Source organism: Melanerpes formicivorus, unplaced genomic scaffold (assembly GCF_026170545.1).
Source record: "Melanerpes formicivorus ecotype bairdi unplaced genomic scaffold, bMelFor1.0.p_v2 SCAF_11, whole genome shotgun sequence".
Classification (NCBI taxonomy): domain Eukaryota; kingdom Metazoa; phylum Chordata; class Aves; order Piciformes; family Picidae; genus Melanerpes; species Melanerpes formicivorus.
The window spans coordinates 19740871-19766132 of record NW_027142363.1 but is presented as its reverse complement, the minus strand read 5'-3'; the positions used below and the strand labels follow the sequence as shown (position 1 = coordinate 19766132).

General features: G+C 49.9%; 3 protein-coding genes across 11 annotated transcripts in view; 2 read left to right on the top strand and 1 right to left on the bottom strand.

Annotated features, from left to right (window-relative positions):
- The window catches only part of SMPX (small muscle protein X-linked), a 47423-nt gene extending 44310 nt beyond the window's left edge, over positions 1-3113 (top strand). For all 3 annotated transcript variants that reach the window (XM_068144781.1, XM_068144779.1, XM_068144780.1), the window contains exon 5: positions 1502-3113. The gene's annotated coding sequence lies outside the window, so the exon portion shown is untranslated. The remainder of the gene's footprint in view (positions 1-1501) is intronic.
- An 11550-nt stretch (positions 3114-14663) lies between these two features.
- On the top strand, positions 14664-18259 carry KLHL34 (kelch like family member 34). Its single transcript, XM_068144848.1, has 2 exons — positions 14664-15019; positions 15290-18259. Exon 2 carries the CDS (start codon positions 15328-15330, stop codon positions 17119-17121), a length of 1794 nt encoding a protein of 597 aa, XP_068000949.1. The 5' UTR covers positions 14664-15019; positions 15290-15327; the 3' UTR covers positions 17122-18259.
- Positions 18260-23237: 4978 nt separating this feature from the next.
- The window catches only part of CNKSR2 (connector enhancer of kinase suppressor of Ras 2), a 246863-nt gene continuing 244838 nt past the window's right edge, over positions 23238-25262 (bottom strand). For 4 of the 7 annotated variants that reach the window (XM_068144771.1, XM_068144774.1, XM_068144772.1 and 1 more), the window contains one exon: positions 23240-23956. In XM_068144771.1, the coding sequence (XP_068000872.1) occupies positions 23741-23956 (216 nt within the window). In that variant the 3' untranslated portion in view covers positions 23240-23740. Of the gene's footprint in view, positions 23957-25262 lie in introns of all 7 variants that reach the window. The other 3 variants (XM_068144773.1, XM_068144776.1, XM_068144777.1) reach the window with 2 other exon arrangements.

Here is a 25262-nt window from a genome sequence, read left to right as displayed (position 1 = left end):
AGTCCTCTCAATGCACCCCAAGTTAGCTGTGACTATGCAGGAAAGAGCCACTGCAGGTGGGTCAGTGGAAATGGCAGCTGAACCACCTTCCACCTCTTCACTTTACCTAAGCAAATAAATGACCTCCAGTGGGATGCATACAAACAGCACAGAAAACACTCTGCTCCTGCATCTAGAATACTCTCTGGTGCTGGTCAGTCCTGAAATCTAAAGCACAAATAGGGCAGAGAGGAGTTGGGACCTGAAATATTTACAGGAACAGATACACCACCAAAAAGAAGAGGCTGAAAAGCCCTGGCACTGTTCAACCTGGGCAGGAGACAAAATAAGAAGGAATGGCCTCAAGCTGCCACTGGGTAGATTTAAACTGGGCATTAGGAAGAATTTTTTCCCTGCAAGGCATTGGCACAGGCTGGCCAGGGAGGTGGTGGAGTCCCCAAGCCTGGATGTGTTCAAAGGTGGTTTGGATGTTGTGCTTGGGGCTCTGGTTTAGGGGTGACCCTTGTGGGGTAGGGTTGGTGGATGGGCTTGGTGATCCTGAGGGTCTCTTCCTATCTGAATGTTTCTGTGATTCTGTGAGACAAAGGAGATTTGCTCCCAGTAAGGACTCCAATGGACTGAACAGAGAAGGAGAGGGAAAAAGATAATTTAAAGAGGCTGAAAAACAAAAGAGGGTAACAAATTCCATGTCTGTATGTGTGTATCAGTAAATACTATTTACTGGCTAAATTAAGTGGTATTTTGATGGTTATCTAACTGCTGCATCCCTACTACTTGCTGCAGCATATGGCAGGGTTTGCCACCTCTGCCTGCTGAAGCTCTTCCCCAGAGGTGAGCCCCAGGCTTGGTGTAAGGCTGCACCCTCCTCACCAGAGGGCTGGGGCAGTCCAGGAACCACCTGCACCCTGCTTGCAAAATGCAAGGCTTTAAAGGTCTGGGCTCTTAACAGTGATGAACTTCCACCAGGCAGAGGGTTGGGTTTTTTGTGTGTGGAGTGTGGGTGGAAAAAAATCAAGTGGATCAAAAAGATTTGTTTCACACCCACGCTGCGCTCCCCCAGCTTGCCTGCAAACAACTACACTCTGTGAAAGCAGAACTGAGGATGCAGGGGATATACTTCCCCCCTCTCCTCACAACTTCACACAATCACAGGGTGCTAGGGGTTGGAGAGCACCTCCAAAGGTCATCCAGCCCAATCCCCCTGCCAGAGCAGGAGCAACCAGGGTAGGTCACACAGGAGCACAACCAGGTAGGTTTGGAAAGTCTCCACAGAAGGAGACTCCACAACCTCTCTGGGCAGCCTGCTCCAGGGCTCTGGCACCCTCAGAGCAAAAAGGCTTTTTCCCTTGTGTTCATGTGGAGTCTCCTCTGCTCCAACTTGCACTGTCTGTCCCTTGTCCTGCCATTGGACATCACTGAGAAGAACTTAGAGGTACCTCTCTGTGTAGTCTCTGGGTGCACTGACCAATGATTAATCTCTGGTCTTGTGTCTGTCATGCAGGTCTGACAAGATAAACTGATTGGACTGCAATGGATGGAGATAATTTGAGATGTTTTATATATTTGTATGAAGACCATGAACTTCCTGACTCTGCAGCACACCACAGGAAGCATCTTCTTTGTACATTTGTAGCAACACTTCCTTGTTGTCTGTTTTGTCTCAGGTAGGGAAAAGCACTGCTGAAATAAAGCAGAAGGGCAGCAACTAGCACCTAGCTGTGTCTATCAATTCAGGAACTGTTTTGACTTGAGGATGGGGAATGGTGTGATCAGAAATTGGAGCAAAAGTAGGATACCTTGTTCTAAATAAATAAATAATTTGCAATTACTTTGGTTTCTTCCCTTTTGAGGAAAAAAAATTAAAAATCAATAAGGACAAAACGTGGTTTTTTTCATGATTTGAGAAAGTGCAGAATAAAGAAACAAAATGCAGAATAAAGGGACACAATGCAGAATCACAGAGTTGTCAGGGTTGGAAGGGACCTCAAGGATCAGCCAGATCCAAGCCCCCTGCCATGGGCAGGGACACCTCACACTACAGCAGGTTGCTCACAGCCACATCCAGCCTGGCTGCAAAAACCTCCAGGCATGAGGCTTCCACCACCTCCCTGGGCAACCTGTGCCAGTGTCTCACCACCCTCATGGGGAACAACTTCTTCCTAACATCCAATCTCCCCATTTCTACTTTTGTTCCATTCCCCCCAGTACTATCACTCCCTGCCACCCTCAAAAGTCCCTCCCCAGCTTTCTTGTAGCCCCCTTCAGATACTGGAAGGCCACAATTAGGTCTCCTCAGAGCCTTCTCTTCTCCAGACTGCACAATCCCAACTCTCTCAGCCTGTCCTCACAGCAGAGCAGCTCCAGCCCTCCTGCTCATCCTCGTGGCCTTTCTCTTTTCTTGATGCAGCCCAGGCTCTGCTTGGCTTTCTAGGGACAAAATGCAAAATAAATGAGTAGTGTAACCTCTGATTTCCTGTTTTGTGCTCCTGGTTCTAGGACAGGATTTGTGTATTGTGCTTATTAAAGGAAATGAAAACATTACAAGGGATTTGTTTGTTTGGGTGAGTTTAGTTAAATCCTTCTTTTATTGTAGAGCCAAAGCATTTCTCGTTCTTGAGAAGCTAAACTGTGTTGTTTTTCTGACATTTGTGCCTCAACTTCATGTCATACAATGAGAAGGTGTGAGCTAGCTGAGAAGAGAACCTCCAGCCTGTATTCAAACAAACTTGTGACACCCTTCTGAGTAGAGGTTGAAGGATGACTCTCTTCACAAGCCCAAAGGAAAAAAAGGGACATGGAAATGCTGATGCTAAACAACAACTGCAAACAAAAAAAAGTCATTTATTAGCAGAGTGTTCCATCCAATAATGAACCCCTGACACTCCTTTTGGATGGACTGCACTTAAATGAATATTCTCTCTTGTTTTGGGGGAGGGAGAAGAGATCTCCTTGTCAAGGGAAATTGAATTGCATTGTGTCTCCTTGGTCTCTCTCTTAGTGTTATTTACTGTGAAGGGATAAGAGATGTTTTGCAACAATACTCTTCTGCTGTTGATGGAAACTGCTCTCTGCCTGGCTCTTGTTGACTCGGTTGAAATAAAGATAATTATTCTGGTTAGAAAACAAGTTTCAAGTTGAATAGCGCTGCTGATGACTCCCATTCTGTTCCTGTATGTTCCATTAGGCAGCACAAAAGCAGGCTGGCAATATTGCGTCTGCTTGCACTTGTGACATGGCTTCGGAGAGAAGTCAGGAAGAAGCTCTGCTCGTTGCAGCTTGATTAGAAGAACATTCTTGGATTGTTTTTTTACTTGCAATATGCAGTTACTTACGTTGCTTAGTATCCTGCTTCATCCTTCTACACTCATGCCTCATTTCCCCTAATGCACTCCTTGGAAGCAAACATCCACAAAACACAGGGTGAAAGGAAAGTGCCAAGAGGCAGAATGAATCAGAACCACAGAACCGTCTGGGCTGGAAAAGGACCTGCAAAGGTCATTCAGTCCAACCCCCTCACAGTCAGCAGGGACATCCTCCACTAGATCAGGTTGCCCAGAGCCCTGTTGAGCCTCACCTTGAATATCTCCAGGGATGAGGCCCCAACCACCTCCCTGGGCAACCTGTTCCAGTGTTCCACCACCCTCATGGTGCAGAACTTGTCCTAACATCCAATCTAAATCTGCTCTTCTATAGTTTGAAGCCATTGCCCCTTGTCCTGTCACTGCAGGCCTTTGCAAACAGTCTCTCTGCAGCCTTCAGGTACTGGAAGGTCTTAGACTCTTTAAGTCTCCCTGGAGCCTTCTCTTCTCCAGGCTGAACACCCCCAGCTCCCTCAGCCTGTCCTTGTAGCAGAGCTGCTCCAGCCCCCTGATCTTTATCATGGCACTCCTCCATCAGGTCCATGTCCTTCTTATACTGAGGGCTCCAGACCTGCACTGAGTACTGCAGGTGAGGTCTCAGCAGAGCAAAGTGTCAGAATCACCTCTCTGCATCTGTTGGCAATGCATCTTTTGATGCAGCCCAGGCTGCCATTGGCCTTCTGTGCTGCAAGCTGACACTGCCTGCTCCTGTCCAGCTTCTCATCCACCGGCACCCCCAAGTCCTGTTCCACAGGGCTGCTTTCTCTCACCTGTATCAACAGCAAAGAAACAAGCAGTGATTCTTAACTCTGTCATGGCACTGTTGTGTAGCAAAAGAATAAACCTTTATTTAGAATAAACCAAACCAGGTTGGAAGAGACCTTCAAGATCATCGTGTCCAACCCATCAACCAATCCAACCCACCCAAACAGCTAACCCATGGCACCAAGCACCCCATCAAGTCTCCTTCTGAACACCTCCAATGATGGCGTATCCACCACCTCCCTGGGCAGCCCATTCCAATGGGCAATCACTCTCTCTGTATAGAACTTCTTCCTAACATCCAACCTGAACCTCCCCTGGCACAGCCTGAGACTGTGTCCTCTTGTTCTGGTACCAGCTGCCTGGGAGAAAAAAAAGCACACGCTTCAACGTCCAAAGGAAGCACTCTGCCCTGTGAAGCCCACAGGGTCTCCTCCTTCTCCCTCTCCCCCAAGCCACCCCTGTGTCCCCAGAGGCGAGCTGGGGCTGTCACAGCATTCTCGGCGCTTTTGGCGTACTTCCCGCATGCACGGCCCTGTGCTCATCCTCCCTTTTTGCCTGCTGAAGGTTAGTGAGGGTAAATCCAGGCCTCTAGAGCCTCTTTCCGTGGCCAGCTGAAGATCTCTCAGATAATCTCCCATGAGGTCACCCACCTCTGCTAAATGTCACGCAGGGCTTGTGATCTGAAAGCCATCGCAGGCAGTCCTCAGGCCTAAAGACATCCCAGTGACTCACACACTGATGGCTCCATATAAGGCCAGGGATTAATTCCCTCCTTGGGTTGGTGTTTTTGAACTACAAAAAAAAAAATAAAAAGGATAAAAAAGTGCTGCCAGCCATCCTGGCACTGAGAGATGTCAAGCAGGAGATCACGGAATCAGTCATGGTCAGGGTTGGAAAGGACCTTGAAAGATCATCCAGCCTGCAGACTTGACTGCTCCCCCCCCCCCACTTTCTAGTCCTTTCCCACTGACCTGCTGAGCCCTCCTGCTGCATTTTCCACTGCAAAGTCATTCTGGCTTGCTTGAGGAGCAGGAGAAACAAGATGCTGGGGAGGTTGATGGTGTAGTTGTTTCAGGACACACACATGTGTGGATGTGCAGCCATTACTCCTTCAGGGTCCCAAAAGCCACCACAGGCTTCCACTGCCCAGCAAAACTTCACCAAGAGCAGTTTCCAAACCTTCTCCCTCCTGCACCTGTGTGGACTTGTGGGACAGGATGAAGGGAGGCTGAGGGGAGACCTTATTGCTGTCTACAACCACCTGAAGGGTGGTTGGAGTGAGGAGGGGGCAGCCTCTGCTCCTTGGTGGCAAGAGACAGGACCAGAGGAAATGGTTCCAAGCTGCAGCAGGGGAGGTTCAGGCTGGATGTTAGGAAATATTTCTTCACTGGAAGGTTTGTCAGACATTGGAATGTTCTGCCCAGGGCACTGCTGGAGTCACCATCCCTGGGGGTGTTCAAGCAGTGTATAGAGCTGGTGGTTGGGACATGGTTTACTGCTGACCCTTCAGTGTTGGGTGGAAGGTTGGACTGGATGAGCTTGGAGGTCTCATCACCCCAGATAGATTTTTTGATTCTGTGACTCTTGCTTATTATTTTTTTAGCTTACACATTTTGCTCCTGTCCTTCAAGGCAAAGCAACCAAAGGAAAGGGACATCCAGAAATGCAAAGTCCTAATATCCAGAACAAGAACTAATTCTACTCTACCAACTTCACCTAAGATAGAAAGCTACCTACTTTAAGGGGGGCAAAGGTGAAAATAAATAACTCTGATGTCAGTGGTGGTGGAGTTCAATTCCATACCACTCCAGTCACTTGTGACAAATGTGTTGGGAGGTGATCTGCTGGAGAGCAGCCCTGTGGAGAAGGACCTGGGAGTGCTGGTGGACAAGTTCTGCATGGGACAGCAATGTGCCCTGGTGGCCAAGAAGATCCTGGGGTGCATTGAGAGGAGTGTGGCCAGCAGGTCCAGGGAGGTTCTCCTCCCCCTCTGCTCTGCCCTGCTGAGACGTCACCTGAAATACTGCATCCAGTTCTAGGCTCCCCAGTTCAAGAGGGACAGGGATCTGCTGGAGAGAGTCCAAGGCAGGGCTACAAGGATGCTGAAGGGACTGGAGCACTGCCTGGTGAGGAGAGGCTGAGAGCCCTGGGTTTGATTAGTCTGGAGAAGAGAAGGCTGAGAGAGAATCTGATCAATATTTACACATACCTGAGGGCTGGGGGGCAAGAGGGAGGGCACAGGCTCTGCTCACTTGCACCCTGGGATAGGACAAGGGGCAATGGATGTAAACAACAGCACAGGAATTTTTACCTCAACATGAGGAGGAACTTCTTCATTGTGAGGGTCCCAGAACACTGGAGAAGCTGAGGGAGCTGGGGGTGTTTAGCTTGGAGAAGAGGAGGTTCAGGGGAGACCTTACTGCTCTCTACAACTACCTGAAGGGAGGCTATAGGCAGGTGAGGGTTGGTCTCTTCTCCCAGGCACCCAGCACCAGAACAAGAGGACACAGTCTTAAGCTGTGCCAGGGGAAGTTTAGGCTGGAAGTGAGGAGAAAATTCTTCCCAGAAAGAGTAATTGGCCATTGGAATGTGCTGCCCAGGGAGGTGGTGGAGTCACCATCACTGGAGGTGTTCAAGAGGGGACTGGACGTGGCACTTGGTGCCATGGTTTATTAGCCATGAGGTGTTGGGTGACAGGTTGGACTTGATGATCTTTGAGGTCTTTTCCAACCTTCCTGATTCGATGAAGATTGTCTACACCTTGGGCAGTTGGTGACTCAGTATAAGAAGGTGTGCATTGAGGAGGGAAGTGAGTAATGGAGTGAGACAAAACGACGTCTCCAGCAAACTATCAGTTTTCTGTAGGGGCTTTTAGTGTTAACAATAAGAAAAAGCTATTGCAATTGCAAAACCCTCAACCAGCCAAGATACCACCAGAGGAGCTCAGCCCCAGTGAGGAGGCCCAGCCAGCACCCGTGGATGATATTGGAATGGTCAGCAAGTCTCTTTCTAACCGGGGGGCCACCAGGCCCCCCGGCCTTTGTTGTCACCACCACCATCACCCAGTGTGCACCATGGGCACTCACCAGTGATGAGAGGAGGATCCTCCAGCCCAGGAGGGCTCAGCTTGGGGCTTCTGCCTTTCCTAGGGGGGATTAAAAAGGGGAGTGGGTGGGGAGGGCAAAGTGGCCACACCTGGGGTGGGAGGAGACTCCAACAGAGCCCAGGTGCTGTGTGATTTTAGGGGAAAAAGAGGGAAAATGGGACAGGTGAGGGACTTTTGGGGTGTCAGGGAGTGATAGCACTGAGGGGAATGGATCAAAACTAGAAATGGGTAGATTCAGATTGGATGTTAGGAAGAAGTTGTTCCCCATGAGGGTGGTGAGAGACTGGCACAGGTTGCCCAGGGAGGTGGTGGAAGCCTCATCCCTGGAGGTTTTTGCAGCCAGGCTGGATGTGGCTGTGAGCAACCTGCTGTAGTGTGAGGTGTCCCTGGCCATGGCAGGGGGGTTGGAACTGGCTGCTCCTTGAGGCCCCTTCCAACCCTGACAGTTCTGTGATTATTATGAGCAGAAGATCCTGGAGTACAGCCCTCAGAGGGATTCAAAAGAGAATCCAATCCATCTCTTTGACTCCCAGCCCAAACAGCTGTATTTGCCTGTTTCCAGGCAGATCAGTGGGGCTTTAATGATGTATGCATGACGGCAAACCTGTGACTTCCTAGCCTAGCATTTTGTTATCTGGACTGTTAGAAGGTGTTTCCTAATTTAAAGCTGATATTATTGGCCTGCATAAAAGCAGCATACAAGTATCATATTCCATGGGATGCCTGTGTAGGAAACATACAACACTGAATGAAACTGGAAAGCTCTGTCCATCAGTTTCCATTCTAGGGGTGAGGAAAAGCCAACCTTGTATTTCCCAAGTCATGACTAATCTGCATGCAAGGGGTGCTCAGGGAGGTGGTGAGGTATGGTTGGCATCCCTGGAGGTGTTTAAGAAGAGGCACTTAAATTTGGGGCCTTGGTCTCTTGTGGTTCTTCTATGCCATATGACCAAAAAAGGCTTAAAGGAAGAGTTGGTTCTTGCTGAACCCAAGCAACAGCTAAAGGGTCTTGGTCAGGAGAAAAACTGGCAGCTCCCAGTCATGTGAAGTTTCAACTTTAATGCCTATGCAAAGCAAAACTAAGAAGAAAAGGAAGAGGAGAAATGACTAAAAGTTTAAAAGTCAACCCTCAAATCACTGCTCCAGGCCAAGGGTGTAGCTCAGCACACAGCTTATTGCCTTCAGAGGCAAACATCTCAGATGAGCATGCAGGTGATTAGTGTCACTAGTAATTGAGTAATTTACACAATCAACCAGGTTGCAAAAGAGCCTTGAGGTCATCAAGTCCCACTCACCACCCAACACCATCTAATCAACTAAACCATGGCACTGAGTGCCTCATCCAGTCTCTTTTTAAACACTTGCAGTGATGGTGACTCCACCACCTCCCTGGGCAGCACATTCCAATGGCCAATCTCTCTTTCTGGGAAGAATTTCTTCCTAACATCCAGCCTAAACCTCCCCTGGTGCAGCTTGAGACTGTGTCCTCTCCTTCTGTCACTGTCTGCCTGGGAGAAGGAAACGAGTCAGGGCACAGAATCTGCTAACAGCGTCCCTAGCAGTTCACTTAGCTGGGATTGCTGGCCACGATGAAATGAAATGTAGGTGTGAGAAATAGCTGCCAGAAGAACATGTCTTGTCTGAATAGTCTGAGGAAGCTGGGCTGAGGCTAGCAGCTAAGATGAATCAAAGCTTTTCTGGAGCTACAGGCTACTGCACATAGTTGTATAGTGGAAGTTGTTCCCCATGAGGGTGGTGAGACACTGGCACAAGTTGCCCAGGGAGGTGGTGGAAGCCTCATCCCTGGAGGTTTTTGCAGCCAGGCTGGATGTGGCTGTGAGCAACCTGCTGTAGTGTGAGGTGTCCCTGCCCATGGCAGGGGGTGTTGGAACTGGATGATCCTTGAGGTCCCTTCCAACCCTAACAAGTCTATGATTCTATGAGGGAGGGCTAGAATAGTTTAGGAAACCCAGGACCTTTTATTTCCTTAATACAAACTTTAACCACTAATAATGAGCCCAAAAAAAATCCTTTTTTGTGGTTGTTTTTTTTTTTTTTACTCCCTTCCATCCAGCTTTATTATAAGAGAAAGTAATTCATAGAATGATTTAGGTTGGAAGGGACCTTGAAGATCATCTAGTTCCAACCCCCCTGCCATAGGCAGGAGCACTTCCCATTGGACCAGGTTGCTCAAGACCTCATCCAACCTGGCCTTCCAAGCAGATCATTAGTATTCAACACACCAACCCCATTCAGAAGGATAAGCATCACAATATCACAGTACATTATTGGTTGGAGTGGACCTCCAGAGATCAGCCAGTCCAACCCCCCTGCTAAAGCAGGAGCACCCAGGGTAGTCTGCACAGGAATGCATCCAGGTGGGTTTAGAAAGTCTCCACAGAAGGAGACTCCACAACCTCTCTGGCCAGCCTGTTCCAGGGCTCTGGCATCCTCACTGTAAAGAAGTTTCTCCTCATGTTGAGCTGAAACCTTCTGTGGTCAAGTTTGTATCCTTTGTTCCTTGGCTTATTACTGTGCCCCACTGAAAAGAGCTTGGCCCCTTCCACTTGACACCCACCCCTCAGATATTGATAGACATTGATCAGATCCTCTCTCAGTCTTCTCCCAGGTAAACAGCCCCAGGGCTCTCAGTCTCTCTTCACATGGGAGATGCTCAAGTCCCCTAATAATCCTCCTGGCTCTCTGTTGGACTCTCTCCATCAGGTCTCTGTCTCTCTTGAACTGGAGAAGCCCAAACTGGACACAACATTGCAGGTGTGGTCTCAGCAGGGCAGAGTAGAGGGGGAGAAGAACCTCCCTAGATTGAGAGGCCTCTGTTTTCAACACTGAACACATAAGCTTTTAAAAATAACCTGTTGAAATGGGCCAGGAAGAGTGAAACTTTACTCCTTCATCCTTGCACATAGGCTCCGTCGTGATGCCTGCCCTGATGGCAGCCCAGGCTTGCCTGGGAAGCCAGCATCACATAGTTGGATGCTTAATAGCTTGGCTCTCCTTGAAGCCAGCATGTGTGACCTTTAGAAGGCTGTGCAAACCAGGAGCTGGTCAAGATCTGTTTCTAAGGAGAGGCCCCAAACAATTAAGAGCAAACAAGATCTAATGACAGCAGCGACTTCCAGCAGCGACTTCCAGCAGCGGCCCCACGGGAGGGCAGCTGTCAGCGCTTCCCGACTGTTCCTAACCTGCCTGTCAGACACAACACTGCCCTGAATCACACCAGACAGCTTGGTGTCACCTTGAGAACAGAATCAGGCAGCAGGAAGTGTGTTGTCACGGGGGGGGGGGTGGGGGGGGGGCATTGAGGGCCATTAAGATTCTTCAGTTACCTGAAGGGACCCTGTCCTCTGTTCTTTGTGCGCTTGGAAATGCACTGAGCACTTCTGTTCCTGACAGCACAGTGGTGCCTCTTCCTTCTCTCCACTTGCAGCTGAGCATTTTCAATGCATGAGAAACCACACAAATGGTCTAGAGGGACTGAAGTTCCCTGCAGTCTCACAGGTTCGATCTTAGAAAGAATTTCTTCCCAGAAAGAGAGCTTGGCCATTGAAATGTGCTGCCCAGGGAGGTGGTGGAGGCACCATCCCTGGAGGGGTTTAAAAAGAGCCTGGATGAGGCACTCAGTGCCATGGTCTGATTGGTTAGATAGGGTTGGGTGATTGGTTGGACTTGATGATCTTGGAGGTCTCTTCCAGCCTGGTTGATTCTGTGTGTGATAATGATAGTCCAGGCTGGGGTTGGGTTTTTTCCTTTTCTTTTTTCTTTTTGCCACTGCAGAGCAAAGGACTGGATAGGATGTGGCTTTGGTTTAGATAGCAGTGAAAGGACCATAAAACCATCTCCAGGTAAATAAACAGGTTTATCAGGATCATGCTTCTCTATTAGCTGGCTTGCCATGAAGATGAAGTAGGTCTGAGAGGGCAGTGCACAGCAAATCTGCATTCAGTTATAGGAGCAGCTTACCCAGGAATCACAGCACCAACCAGATTGGAAGAGACCTCCAAGATCAAGTCCAACCAATCACCCAACCCTATCTAATCAACCAAACCATGGCACTAAGTGCCTCATCCAGGCTCTTCTTAAACACCTCCAGGAATACCAACCCCACCACCACCCTGGGCAGCACATTCCAATGGCCAATCTCTCTGTTTGTGAAGAATTTCTTTCTGAGATCAAGCCTAAACTTCCCCTGGCACAGCTTGAGACTGTGTCTTCTTGTTCTGGTGCTGCTTGCCTGGGAGAAGAGACCAACCCCCATCTGGCTACAGCCTCCCTTCATGTAGCTGTAGACAGCAATAAGGTCTCCCCTGAGCCTCCTCTTCTCCAGGCTAATCAACCCCAGCTCACTCAGCCTCTCCTCAAGTCCAGATTTGGGGGAAGGGAGGGAGGCTTTCCATGATGCTGCTGTGACTTTTCAGTGAGCTGGCGGTCTCCAGCACTAGCCCCAGCTGCAGTTTATTGGCTTCACCATCGGACATGATGGGGAGGGTGAAGGAGGACTGACAGCTGTAAAGGACAGGAAGCTCAATTCATGTCACTTGCCACATTTCCCATGCCTGAACGCAGATCTGCCTGCACAGGAGCTCTCATCCAGGTCTGGATAGGCACACAGAAGAGTGGCAGAGCAGGAGGGCAGCAGGAATCAGCACAAGAAGAAGCAAAGTAGCCCTTCCTCCAGGGGTGCTGGCAGGACAGCTCTGCCAAGGACTGATATTAAATCCTGGGCTGATATTAAATCCAGGACTGAAGTAGGTCTGAGAGGGAAGTGCACAGCAAATCTGCATACATTTATAGGAGCAGCTTATCCAGGGCTGATATTAAATCCTGGACTGATATTAAATCCTGGACTGATATTAAATCTAGGACTGAAGTAGGTCTGAGAGGGAAGTGCACAGCAAATCTGCATACATTTATAGGAACAGCTTATCCAGGACTGATATTAAATCCTGAACTGGTATTAAATCCAGGACTGATGATAAATCCTGGACTGGTATTAAATCCAGGACTGATACTAAGTCCAGGACTGAAGTAGGTCTGTGAGGGAAGTGCACGGCAGATCTGCACACATTTATGGGAGCAGCTTATCCAGGACTGACACTAAATCAGCTTAGGGCCGTAGTCAGCTAGCACTTGACCTGCAATAAACTGCAGCCCATGTGCAGAATTCATTTGTAGGTGCCCAACCAGTTTGGTTAACATGGTTTCATGCTGGGCACAGGGAGAGTTTTGCAGACTGAGCTTCATTTGGCATCTGAGATGTTACAGTGCTTGCAGTTGGGCCTGTGATGATGCTTTGCAACATGGTGGTGAGCTGGGCAGTGGCTGGCTTGGCCTTGCTGAAGCAGAGAGAGAAAGGCAGGCTGACTTTGCCTGGGAATGCATCACTTGATGGGGGGGGAGGGTGTTTGGGCTGCTGCTGGTGCCCAAGCCATCTCTCTGACCCCTCTTCTCTTACATCTGGATCTGAGGGAAGTAATATTTAATCATTGCCTCTGCTCAGTTGCACCCTAGGATAGGACAAAGGGTAATGGATGGAAATTGCAGCACAGGAGGTGGAGGTTCCACCTCAATATGAGGAGGAACTTCTTCACTGTGAGGTTCACAGAGCACTGGAACAGGCTGCCCAGAGAGGTTGTGGAGTCTCCTTCTCTGGAGCCTTTCCAGCCCTGTCTGGATGTGTTCCTGAGTGAGCTGTGCTGGATTCTATGGTCCTGCTCTGGCAGGGGTATTGGACTTGATGATCTCCAGAGATCCCTTCCAACCCCTAACACCTTGTGAGCCTGTGATCCAGTGATCCTGTGATGTGTTCTTCAGTCCCAGCTTCTATGGCTTACCAGCACACAAAAAGCTCTTTACCAGAGCTGGGGGGTGGGAGAGGGGGCTCTTGGCTATGGATCAACAATAGAGCAGTTCAGTTTCTGCTCACTGAGTAGGCATCTTGTGCCAAGGTCTATTCTAGTAGCAGTCCACCAGCTGCCTGCCCACCCAGTGGTGTGCACTGGGTTGGGGCACCACACTTCAAGTCCAGTTTTGGGCACCTCAATACAAGACAGATGTGGAGGTGCTGGAGCCAGGGCAGAGGACGGCAAGGAAGCTGGAAAGGGCCTGGAGAATAAACCTGATGAAGAGCAACTGAAGGAGCTGGGGATGGTTAGTTTGGAAAAGAGGAGTCTGAGGGGAGAGCTCATTGCTGTCTACAACTACCTGCAAGGACCTTGTGGAGAGGCTGGTGCTGGCCTCTTCTCCCAGGTAATTAGTGATAGAACAAGAGGGAATGGCCTCATGCTGGATGACCTTTGGCAGTCCCTTCCTACCCAGACCATTTTGTGGTTCTATGATTCTGTAGTTCTGTGCTTCTGTGATTCTATGCCTAGCAAGACAACTTAGGGTCACTAGAAGAGCCACACAGCATGCGTGATCCAGAGTAGGATCCAGCCAGCTCCCAACCCCCCCTTTAATGTCAGGGGTGAGCCAGAGGTTCATGATAGCACAGACACAAATGTAGGTAAATAGGTCAAAAAGGCTCTACCTGAGGACTGAGCAAAAGGTGAGACTTCTCAGTCCTGTGAGATCCTCCTCTGCCCCCAAGCCTGCTGGGCCATGATGCAGCCAAATGGACTGGCATTTACCAACCCTGTCAAGGTCTGCAAGCCCTGAATGTATTTTGCTTGGAAAGGAAAGGTGTCAGGAGAAGATTCCTGAATGCCTCCACACACTCACACGGATTGGGGGGGGGGGGGGGGGGGGGCAGAGCAAAGGAAAATCACAGCAAGCTTTAAGAGGTCAGAATGTGTAGCCTGCCCAGAGCTCCTATTCCTGGGAGAAACTAGACCCTGAAAGGCCCTGGTGAAAATCAGGGATGATCCCTATGGACGTGCTTTTAATTGGGACAAGCTGCAAGTGAGAAAGCTGAGCGAGTCAGCTCCAGCCCAGCCCCGGGGGGCTCTGGCTCCGTTCCCAGCTGGTAACCGAGAGCACAATTATGCAAAGCCTCCTCTATAAACAGATTTCACTTGGTGATGACCACACCGGGGGGGGGGGGGGGGGAGAAATCTATTTTTGTCCCCACTCTGTGCAAAAGTGTTACCCTTGTGATGTCCAGCCGGGTCATTCCGAGTCAGCTGCTTCGGCTGCCGCTGGCGGTGGAAGCTCCTCTGCCCATCTGGTTCCTGGGCTCCTTTTGCCTGGGGGTCACCTCCTGGGCAGCGGCGGGGAGGGGAAGGGGACGAGGGGATGTGCCTGCAGCTATTTCTGGTAGTTGTGAGTTATGGTGGTGTCATGTGAAGTGAAGAGCCCAGCGATGCCTTTGCCAAATCAAAGGAGTGACTTAATCAGGATATTTCGGTTGTCTTTTAGCGCCTTGGGTTTTTTTTTTCATGGGCTCAGAAAATCTTCACCTAACGATCCCTGGGCGCTGATTTGATCTGAGGCTGCCTCCGAGAGCGTGAAAAGAGGACGGAGAGGGGGCTGCTGTCCCGGGGGCAGAGAGGGCTTAGCTTGCCTGAGGCTGAAACACAAAGAAGAGAGGAGGAAAGCCAGCGCTGCCCTCTCGTCAGCGCCCTGCCCGCGGCCATGCGCTGGCAGCCGGAGAGGCTCTATCTGATCTGCCTGCGGAGCAAGAAGGGCCGAGGGTGAGGGCTGAGAAAACACCAGTGTCACTTGGTTGGGATTGTCACCTAGCTCCCTCCCCTGTCACCTGATGGCCGGCCAAGCAGGCGCCCAGCACCGCCGGGGACCATTCATCCTTGCCCGAGTGACGGAAGTCAGCAAAGTAAGCATCCCCCAGCTGCTAGGAGGCTCAGCTGCTTGCTCTGTGGAGGAATGCACTGAATTCACTACAACTCTACTAACTGTGTGTCCTCCCCCTCCATGCCAGGCCACAGACTGGCTTTTGGTTGGTTTGGGTGGTGGTTTTGGTCTTTGGGGGAGGGGGGAGGGGGGAGAGGATTGGGCTTTCTCTCTAACAGCTGGAGGTGTGCTGTGCATTGGAACACTGGCTGTTGAGCAGAGGCAGCTGTTGCAATGTCTGATTGCATTTCAGCTTCCCTGACCGCAGGGGGAAGGCTTGGGGGTGCTACCATGAGCTACTTCCTGTCCTACTGCAAAGCGCACTGCGCCGCCGTGCTCGCCCAGTACCAGAGCCTGCGAGCGGAGGGCCTGCTGTGTGACATCCTGCTGAAAGTGAAGGAGAATGAGTTTCCTGCGCACAAGTCCCTCTTGGCCTGCTCCAGCGACTATTTCCGGGCCATGTTCAAAAGCTACACCCAGGAATCCAAGGCCAGCATCATTCAGCTGCAGGTCGTCTCCCCCAGTGGCCTCCAGCACATCCTGGATTTCATTTACACCTCCTTCTTGCCCCTGTCCTTCGAAAGCCTGGAGGATACCTTGGAAGCTGCCAGCTACTTGCAAGTGACTGATGCTATTGGCTTGTGCAGCCAGTACTTGGTTAAGAACCTCGCCCTGGAAAACTGCTGCTTCTCTGCCAACGTGGCCAGGAGGTTCTACCTGCCGGACGCCCTGGTGGCCACTGACAAATACATCGCCCACAACCTCTGGAAGCTGCTGGACTCGGATTTGCCGGGGCTGCTGGAGCTGAACTTCAGGACTTTGCTGGCTGTGGTCCAGTCCCCAGACCTCGCCATGGTGAAAGAAAGCTGCCTGTTGGATCTGGTGCTGCTGTGGCTGAAGCAGGACAAAGCCAGGCTGGCTCATGCCAGCAGCCTCCTGGAGCATGTGAGGTATGGCCTCGTCCCGGTGCAGGAGCTGAGGAGGACCTACAGGCAGCCGGACGTGCCCCTCTCTGCAGGTATCAAGAGCTTGCTCATTAAAGCCATCAATTACCACACAGCTGTTCCCAAGCAGCCTGTCCTGCAGGACAAGTCCACCACGCTGAGGAACCCCAAGACCCGGATCATCCTGCTGGGGGGAGGGACGGCGAGCGAGGGGCTCCTCACCGAGGTGGTGGCCTTCGACGTTTACAATCACAAGTGGAGAGCGCTCACCCGGCTGCAGGACAAGCTGCAGAACCACAGCGTCTGCGTGGTGGGCAACTTCCTCTACGTCTTGGGGGGGGAGATAGAAAGTGGCACCCCGGGAGATGCCAAGACCGGGGCGGCCTTATCGGTCACAAAGAAGGTCCACCGCTACGACCCCAGGTTTAACACGTGGGCACAAATCACAGGCATGCAGGAGAAGAGGTGCCAGTTCTCTTGCTGTGTCCTGGGCAAGCATATCTTTGCCATCGGGGGAAGGGGTGAAAGGGGTGTGCTCCACTCCTCCGTGGAAGCCTACGACATCAGCAGGGACAGGTGGGTGAAGGCCGGGGAACTGCCCTGCAAGATCCATGGCCATGCCAGCGCCGTCTGCAAGGAGGTGATCTACATCTCGGGGGGCAAGCACTCGGAGGCAGGAAGCACCAGCAAGGACCTGTATTCTCTGAGCTCCCTTGAAGGGCAGTGGACACAGCGAGCCCCCATGAGCATTGCTCGCTTCGGGCATCAGATGGCAAGCCTTAGAGAGGCCATGTTCACCTTCCTGGGGATGTATGAACCCTTCTCTGAAATAGAAAGGTATGACCCAGAGCAGAACCAATGGACCCGGCTGCGGCCCCTGACCTACGATCGGTTCTGCTACGGCCTGGCAGTGGTGGAGGAAACAGTCCTGCTGATCGGGGGCAAGAAATGGCAGAACTCCAGGGAAGTCCCCACCCAGGATGTGGTTGGCTATGACATCGACAACGATGGCTGGGAAGAGATCTGCAAAGCTCCCTTGCCCTGGTGCGGGCTGCAGTGCGCAGTGCTGCAGCTGGGAGAACTGCCCGAGGAGCGGGAAGGAGACAGCCAGAGGAAGAACCATAAAGGCATGGAGTCATAGAACTGTCAGGACTGGAAGGGACATCAAGGATCATCCAGTTCCAACCCCCCTACCATGGCCAGAGATACCTCACACTACAGCAGGTTGCTCACAGCCACATCCAGCCTGGCTGCAAAAACCTCCAGGGATGAGGCTTCCACCACCTCCCTGGGCAACCTGTGCCAGTGTCTCACCACCCTCATGGGGAACAACTTCTTCCTAACATCCAAGCTGAATTTCCCCATTTCTAGTTTTGTTCCACCCCCCCCAGTCCTATCACTCCCTGACACCCTCAAAAGTCCCTCCCCAGCTTTCTTGTAGTCCCCTTCAGATACTGGAAGGCCACAAGAAGGTCTCTTCAGAGCCTTCTCTTCTCCAGACTGAACAGCCCCAACTCAGCCTGTCTCCGCAGGAGAGGAACTCCAGCCCTCTGCTCATCCTCATGGCTCGTCTCTGGACAGCTTCCAGCAGCCCCAGATCTTTCTTGTAATAGAGGTTCCAGAACTGGACACAGTGCTCCAGGTGGTGTCTCAGCAAAGTGGAGCAGAGGGGGAGAATCACCTCCCTGGCCCTGCTGGTCACACTTCCCTTGCTGCAGCCCAGGCTCTGCTTGGCTTTCTGGGCTGCAAGTGCTCACTGCACTCTGGACACATGCCACCACCTCCAGATTCTTCTTGTAATAAGAAGCTGCCCAACTGCTGAGCTCACGTTCTGGGGAACAAACAGCCCAGGAGATGATCCAGCAGGGAGGTTCTGGAGAAGAAGAAGAAAATTGCCAGGACACTGAAGAAGAGACAGTGGAGGTTTTGCTTTGCTCAGCCAAATGCTTCATGGGAACAGGCACTAAAGTTTGTCTCCAGCATGGGAAAAGCTGCTGGGATACGTAGAACTGGAAGCTGAGTTTGCACACAGTTCGTTTAGAGGTGAAGAGAGAGAAACCTAAGCCTTGACTTTGGATGAATAACACCTAGACAGCAATTCCTAGGTGTTGCAAGTCAGATTTTTCAAAGGTTAAAAGAAATACATAAAGATACATAAATCCACCTCTTCTGTCTCCTTAATCAGAGCTGAGTTTTCCCAGCTGGGTTGAGTGCTGCTGAATCTTTGTTCTGTCCTGCAAAACCAAAGCGAGCTGGATAAAGGCTAGGAAATTGATGCCTGTGAGAAGTAATAGCAAGGTACAGGCCAAGGCAAAGGTATGGTTTGATAGGCAAGAATGTGTTACTGAAATTGCTGGGCAGGAAGCATAGATTCATTTTGATAGGTGAGGATTAGTTATGGCCACCAGTTAAGGCAGGGATTGTTTGCTAGAAATCATTTCCCCTCGAGTGGCCTTTTGTTGTGGCATGCTTTTCACATGCTGACTGAGTGACGCTTTTAAGACACACCACTGCTGGTACAGGACATCTCTTCTCTCTCCATACCTTGTGTTCTGTTTAGGTGTCCATACTGTGTGTTATGTTTATGTGGACAGACTGAGAGCTGGGCACAGAGGAACCTAATGAGGTTCAAGAAGGGTAAGGGCAGAGTCCTGCACCTGGGGAGGAAGAATAAACTGGAGCAGTACAGGCTGGGAGGTGATCTGCTGGAGAGCAGCCCTGGGGAGAAGAACCTGGGAGTGCTGGTGGGCAGCAAGTTCTGCATGGGACAGCAGTGTGCCCTGGTGGCCAAGAAGGCCAATGGGGTCCTGGGGTGCATTGAGAGGAGTGTGTCCAGCAGAGCCAGGGAGGTTCTCCTCCTTCTCTACTCTGCTCTGCTGAGACCTCACCTGGAATATTGCATCCAGTTCTGGGCTCCCCAATTCAAGAGGGACAGGGATCTGCTAGAGAGAGTCCAAGACAGGGCTACCAGGATGCTGAAGGGACTGGAGCACTGCCTGGTGAGGAGAGGCTGAGAGCCCTGGGGCTGGTTAGTCTGGAGAAGACTTAGAACAGATTTCATAAATGTCCATCAATATCTGAGGGCTGGGGGTCAAGAGGGAGGGGACAGGCTCTGCTCACTTTCTCCCTGTGATAAGACAAGGGGCAATCCATGTAAGCTGCAGCACAGGAGGTTCCACCTCAACATGAGGAGGAACTTCTTCAGTGTGAGGGTCACAGAGCACTGGAACAGGCTGCCCAAAGAGGTTGTGGAGTCTCCTTCTCTGGAGACTTTGCAGCCCTGTCTGGATGTGTTCCTGTGTGACCTGTGCTGGATTCTATGGCCCTGCTCTGGCAGGGGGTTGGACTGGATGATCTCCAGAGGTCTCTTTCAACCCCTAACATCCTGTGAGCCTATGTCCAGAGCTGACTGGGTAGACCTATTATTAGACTTAAGAAACAGGAGTTGCTGGAAGTGATCAGTTGATACTTACCTCGCACACTACTTTATTGTACTGGCTCCTGATGGCAAAATCACTCCCAGTTGTTGAACTGGCACAGAACACTGCAGTCAAAAAAGGTTTGCTTTCATAGAACCACAGAATTGTGAGAATTTGAAGGGACCTCAAGGATCATCCAATTCCAACCCCCCTGCCATGGGCAGGGACACCTCACACTACAGCAGGTTGCTCACAGCCACATCCAGCCTGGACTTCAAAAACTCCAGGGATGAGGCTTCCACCACCTCCCTGGGCAACCTCTTCCAGGGCAGGGTGTGTAACAGAGTTTTCAGAGGTCTTTGTATTCAGTGCCTGCTTACATAGGACACAGCAACTGTCTTATCTCTTTATGGCCACACTGGCAGGACTGGAAGGCACAAGTTGTGAAGGGTGCTCTTGTGAGATGCAGCCTGTCCTCCCAGGAAACCTGTGACAGAAAGAGTGGACACAGTCTCAAGCTGTGCCAGGGGAAGTTTAGGCTGGATGTTAGGAATAAATTCTTCCCAGAGAGATTGGCCATTGGAATGTGCTGCCCAGGGGGGTGGTGGAGTCACCATCCCTGGAGGTGTTCAAAAAGAGCCTGGATGAGGCACTCACTGCCATGGTTTAGTTGATGAGATGGTGTTGGGTGATGGGTTGGACTCGATGATCTTGAAGGTCTTTTCCAACCTGGTTGATTCTGTATTCAGCAAGTTTGCAGTTTGCAGCTGCAGGTGAAATGGACAGATGCTGCAGAAGCTATGGAGCAAACTGAATCTTGAGCCACCCACGTTCATTTAAAAGCTAAATTTATTGTACTTCATTTTTACAGTGTTCCCTTTCTAGGCTGAGAGTTGATACAATAAAAATATATATATATATATATATATAAGAACATTTAATAGTCTTAAAAGAAGGCAGCACAATGGAGAGGACACGTTCTCTGTCACCAGACTGGCTTAAAAAAACTGTTACATTTCTTTTCACCTTTAAAGCAACCAAGCTGGCTTTACCAATGTAAAGTGCAGGCAGAAGAGCTGTTGCATAGCAACAGATCTATGTCTTCTGAACTGCCTTGGTTTTGACAAGGAATCAGCTACACACTGTGCATATACATCCATCAGATACAAAGAGGTTGGGGGTGTGTGTGTGTGTTGGGTTTCTCTTTCATATATATGAAGATATTTACTTTTGGTCCAGTAAAATGATAGCAAGAGGCTCTAAATGCTTGGAACAATAACAACAATCCCTTTCAAGTCAAGCATTTCTGTTTGTACCTCCCCCCAAAAAATACACCCCCTCACAAATGCAATGTACAGGTCAGTACCCATGCAGTAGGTCCAGCTTATAGAAACAGTTTTCTTCTAATGGTACAAATATCACATGGGATCCAGAATGCTACACAAAGGTTGATCTGTGGTTTGTTGTCCCTCTCCACGGGGACAACGCTGAAAACACTTGGAGAGAGGATCACTGAGAATGGGCTACAGAAAGGCCACTCTGCTGTACAATTGTGCAAAGTCTGCAGAACAGTTGCAATCCAAGGGCTGTAACATAATGTGACAGAGAGAGCAAGAGAGGGAAGGAAAGAGAGAGAAAGGAAGGGAAAGGAAGGAAGAGAAGGAAAGAAAAGAGAGAAAGAAAAAGGAAGAAAAAGAAAGAGGGAACGGAACAGAAAGAAAGAGGAAGAGAAAGGGAGAAAGGGAGAGAGGGAGAGAGGAGAGAGGGAGAGACTAAGAGAGGGAGAGAGGGAGAAAGAAAGAGAGAGAGAAAAAGACAAAAAGAAAAAGAGAGGAAGAGAGAAAGAAAGAAATAGAAAAAGAAAAAGACAAAGAAAGAGAAAGTAAGAGAAAGAAAAAGAAAGAAGGAAAAAAGAAAGAAAAACAAAAAGAAAGGAAGGAAGAAAGAGAGAAAGAAAAACAAAGGAAAGAAAGAGAGGAAGGAAGACCAGAAAGAAAAGGAAGAAATGAAAGAAAAAGAGAGAAAGGGGAAGAGAGAGAAAGGGAAAAAAAAAAAAAAAGGAAACAAAGGAAAAAAGGCAAAAGAGGGAGAGGAATAAAGAGAAAGAAAGAAGAAGAGAGAAAAATCATCTGTCCATGCTTTCCTTCATCCCTTCACAGATATAACCTGCCAGGAAACAGCAGAGCTCATAAAGTTTAAGGTACATTCACTGAGCTCTACAGGCAAGAGTCTAAAGTTGGTGCAGAGTGCAAGTGGCTGTAAGAAGTCTCCAGGAGGCTCTTCCCTTTCCTGTGAGCATCACTGAGCTGTGCCATGACTCCTAACCCATGCAGCAAAGCTCTGAAAAGCAGCAGCAATGTTTCTGTTATGCTCTCCACCACTTCTGGAACAAAAGCCCAGGAAAAGAGAATCCATGAGTTAAGGATTCTCTCCCACTTTCCCATTCCAGGTATGTGCCTAGCTCAGAGGAGCTTTTTCTGCTCATATTCACTGGGTTGACTCCAGCACACCTCAGCTCTCATGGAAGATTAAAACATTTTAACTGGCTTGTGAGCTCAGCAGAATCCAGAGACATCTCTTCCCCTTCAAAAGGAGACCAGAGGCTTTCTTTGCTCCTCAGTTGTTTTTTTCAGGTTGCTGTCTTTCCATCACACATTTTCCCTGCATACAACAGGGCCAAATTTCACAGCTCAGAAAACACACAGGAGACTACTTGCAAACTCCTGTGCATTCCTTTTCTAGCCTGGGCACTGCCAAAGCCTCTCAGCTTTGGAGCATTTAATTGGGAAGCTTTTCCACTGCTGCTGTTCTGGGCAAGGGAAATGTCACTGTCAAGGATGTTCAAAGTCTCCACTTTCTTGTTGGCAAAATCTGCACATAGAATGACTGAGGTTGGAAGGCAGCTCGGAAATTATCTCCTCCAACCTCCTCACCATGGGCAGGGACATCTCTCAACTAGACTCAGCTGCTCAAGGCCTCATCCAGCCTGGCCTTCAACACTCCCAGAGAGAAGGCAGCCACAACCTCCCTGGGCAGCCTATTCCAGAGCCTCATCACCCTCCTACTAAAGAACTTCTTCCTCAGCTCCACTCTAACCCTGTCTCCCTCAGCTTCAAACCATTCCCCCTTGTCCTGTCTCTGGACACCCTTATGTAAAGTCCTTCTGCAGCCTTCCTGTAGGATCCCTTCAGCTATTGGAAGGCAGCTCTAAGGTTCCCCCCAGTCTCTTCTCTTTTCTAGGCTGAAAAAAAACCCCCAGCTCCCTTTGTCTGTCCTCACAGCAGAAGTGCTCCAGGCCTTGGCTCATCTTTGTGGCTTCCTCTGGACTTGCTCCAACACCTCTGTCTCCCTCTTACAATGGGGACACCAGAACTGGACAGAGTATTTGAGGATCTGACATAATCCTGATAGCTTCAGTACAAAAGCAGCATAAATGACAGTACCATGACTCATTCTTTTTATTAAAAAAAACAAATAAACTCATTAACCCAAAGTGGTTGAGAGACAAAGAAGAGCTCTCTTGGTCTCAGGCAGAACACAAACCAGCACCCCCTCTGCACTGACGGGAAACCTTAGCAACAGGCTTTTGAAAAGCAGAAGGACATAGGTTGGACTTGATGATCTCTGAGGTCTTTTCCAACCTGGCTGATTCTATGAACTAAAAGACCTCAACCTTTTTGCTGCTTCAACTGGCAGCAGTCATTTCTGGCTGCTGATTCCCATTCCTTTGTGTGCTTGACAGAACCAAAAATCCAACCAACCCCTTCGCACTTTCCCCCCCCCCTGCCCCAACCCTGTTAGTTCAGAAAACTCCTGGAGTTTCTTATTAAATATAAAAATTAGTTGATTTCCCCCCCCCTCCCCCCTTTTTATTTTATTCTCTCCTACCACCAAAATAGTTCCCTGCACTCCAAAATCATAATAAATGCAATGCAATCCTGGAATCATAGAATATAAAACAGCACTGTAAAAGTCACCTTCCTTAACAAAACCTTCAGCTTGTGGAACTTCCTGGGTGAAGGCCACAGCCTTCCAAAAATGCTTTAAATACCTTTTTTTTGGGGTTTTGTTTGTTTGTTGTGTCTTGTTCTTCAATATTTGTCATTTCACAGCAGGTAAACCCAAGTGGAGCACTGGCAGCATACAAAATGCACAGATCCTCGTGGAAGATGTTGGTTACTGTTGAGCATTGAAGGGTTTAACTTCACACAGCTGAGTTAACATTAAAACAGAACTGACTAGGGCTCCCACAGATTGACAGAGGAAGAAAAAAAGACACCACCTACTGTATGCACTTGGGTAAAGGGCTAGAGGGTAGCAACAGGACACAGAGAGAGACCTCTATACGTGGGTTTCAATGTAGGAGTGAGTGTGTGCTAAGGAGGCTATCAGTGCGTCAGCCTCAGATGAACCATTGACAGAGTCCCTTGGTGTGCTGCTTGGATAGGTGTCCAGGAAGAGGTCAAGGTACATCTGTTTCCATTCTTGAAAGTCTCTAGATGTCAAAGCTGGGTTAGCTAGAACTTTATCTATGATGGCTACTTCTCCTTCCCTGGCCTGTGAGAGAAAAGGAACAAGAAAAGAGTCAGTGCTCCATTCCCCCCCAAGTCCTATCACTACCTGACACCCATAGAACTGGCAGGGTTGGAAGGGACCTCAAGGATCATCCAGTTCCAACCCCCCTGACATGGCCAGGGACACCTCACACTACAGCAGGTTGCTCACAGCCACATCCAGCCTGGCTGCAAAAACCTCCAGGAATGAGGCTTCAACCACCTCCCTGGGCAACCTGTGCCAGTGTCTCACCACCCTCATGGGGAAGAACTTCTTCCTAACACCTAATCTCAATCTACCCATTTCTAGTTTTACTCCATTACCCTCAGTCCTATCACTGCCTGACACCCTAAAAAAATCCCTCCCCAGTGGTGCCTGTTTCCCACCCCTTGCTCTGCTCAAGAAAAACCAAGGCCTGTTCTGTTTCCGTTGCTGAGGAGAGGTTCCACAGGGTGAAGTGCCATCTGTTAGCTCCTCTTGCTCAGCAGAAGCAGCACTGCCTGTGTGTGTGGGCTGCAGACAGATGGCCTCTCACCCGCCAGCAGAGCTGAGCCTTTTTCATCAGGCTTCTCATGGTGACATCTGAGGCCTTGTGCAAGAATCCTGATGGTAATGACAACTCATCTCACTAAAGATCCTGGGTGTGCAGTGGGTTGGCTGGCTGCAACCTCCTCCTACCACTGCAGCAGCAAAGAGAAGGCAGAAGCAGGCAAAATCCAACAGAGCTGCTGGTACCTCCTCAGCCATCACTGGGGCAAGGGGTGTGGATGTATCAGCATCACTGCTCAGTGATGCCTTTATCAGCAGGTGACAGGCAGGCAGGATGGAACAGTCTTCTGCAGAAGAGAAGACTGAGAGGGGATTTAATCAATATTTATAAATATCTGAGGGCTGGAGGTCAAGAGGGAGGGGGCAGGCTCTGCTCATTTGCTGCCTGTGACAGGACAAGGGGCAATGGATGCAAGCGGCAGCACAGGAGGTTCCACCTCAACATGAGGAGGAACTTTTCACTGTGAGGGTCCCAGAGCACTGGAAGAGGCTGCCCAGAGAGGTTGTGGAGTCTCCTTCTCTGGAGACACTCCAAACCCACCGGGATGTGTTCCTGTGTAACCTGCCCTAGGTGCTCCTGCCTGCTCTGGCAGGGGGCTTGGACTGGGTGATCTTTCCCGGTGCCTTCCAGCCCCTAACAATCTGCTATTCTGTGACCCTGCCATGGTGCAAACCTGCAAACCCTCAGCTACAATGTGAACCTCTTGCCACTTTAACACATCTGACACTCCTCTGATAGTGTTTCAGTTCCTCACTCTTG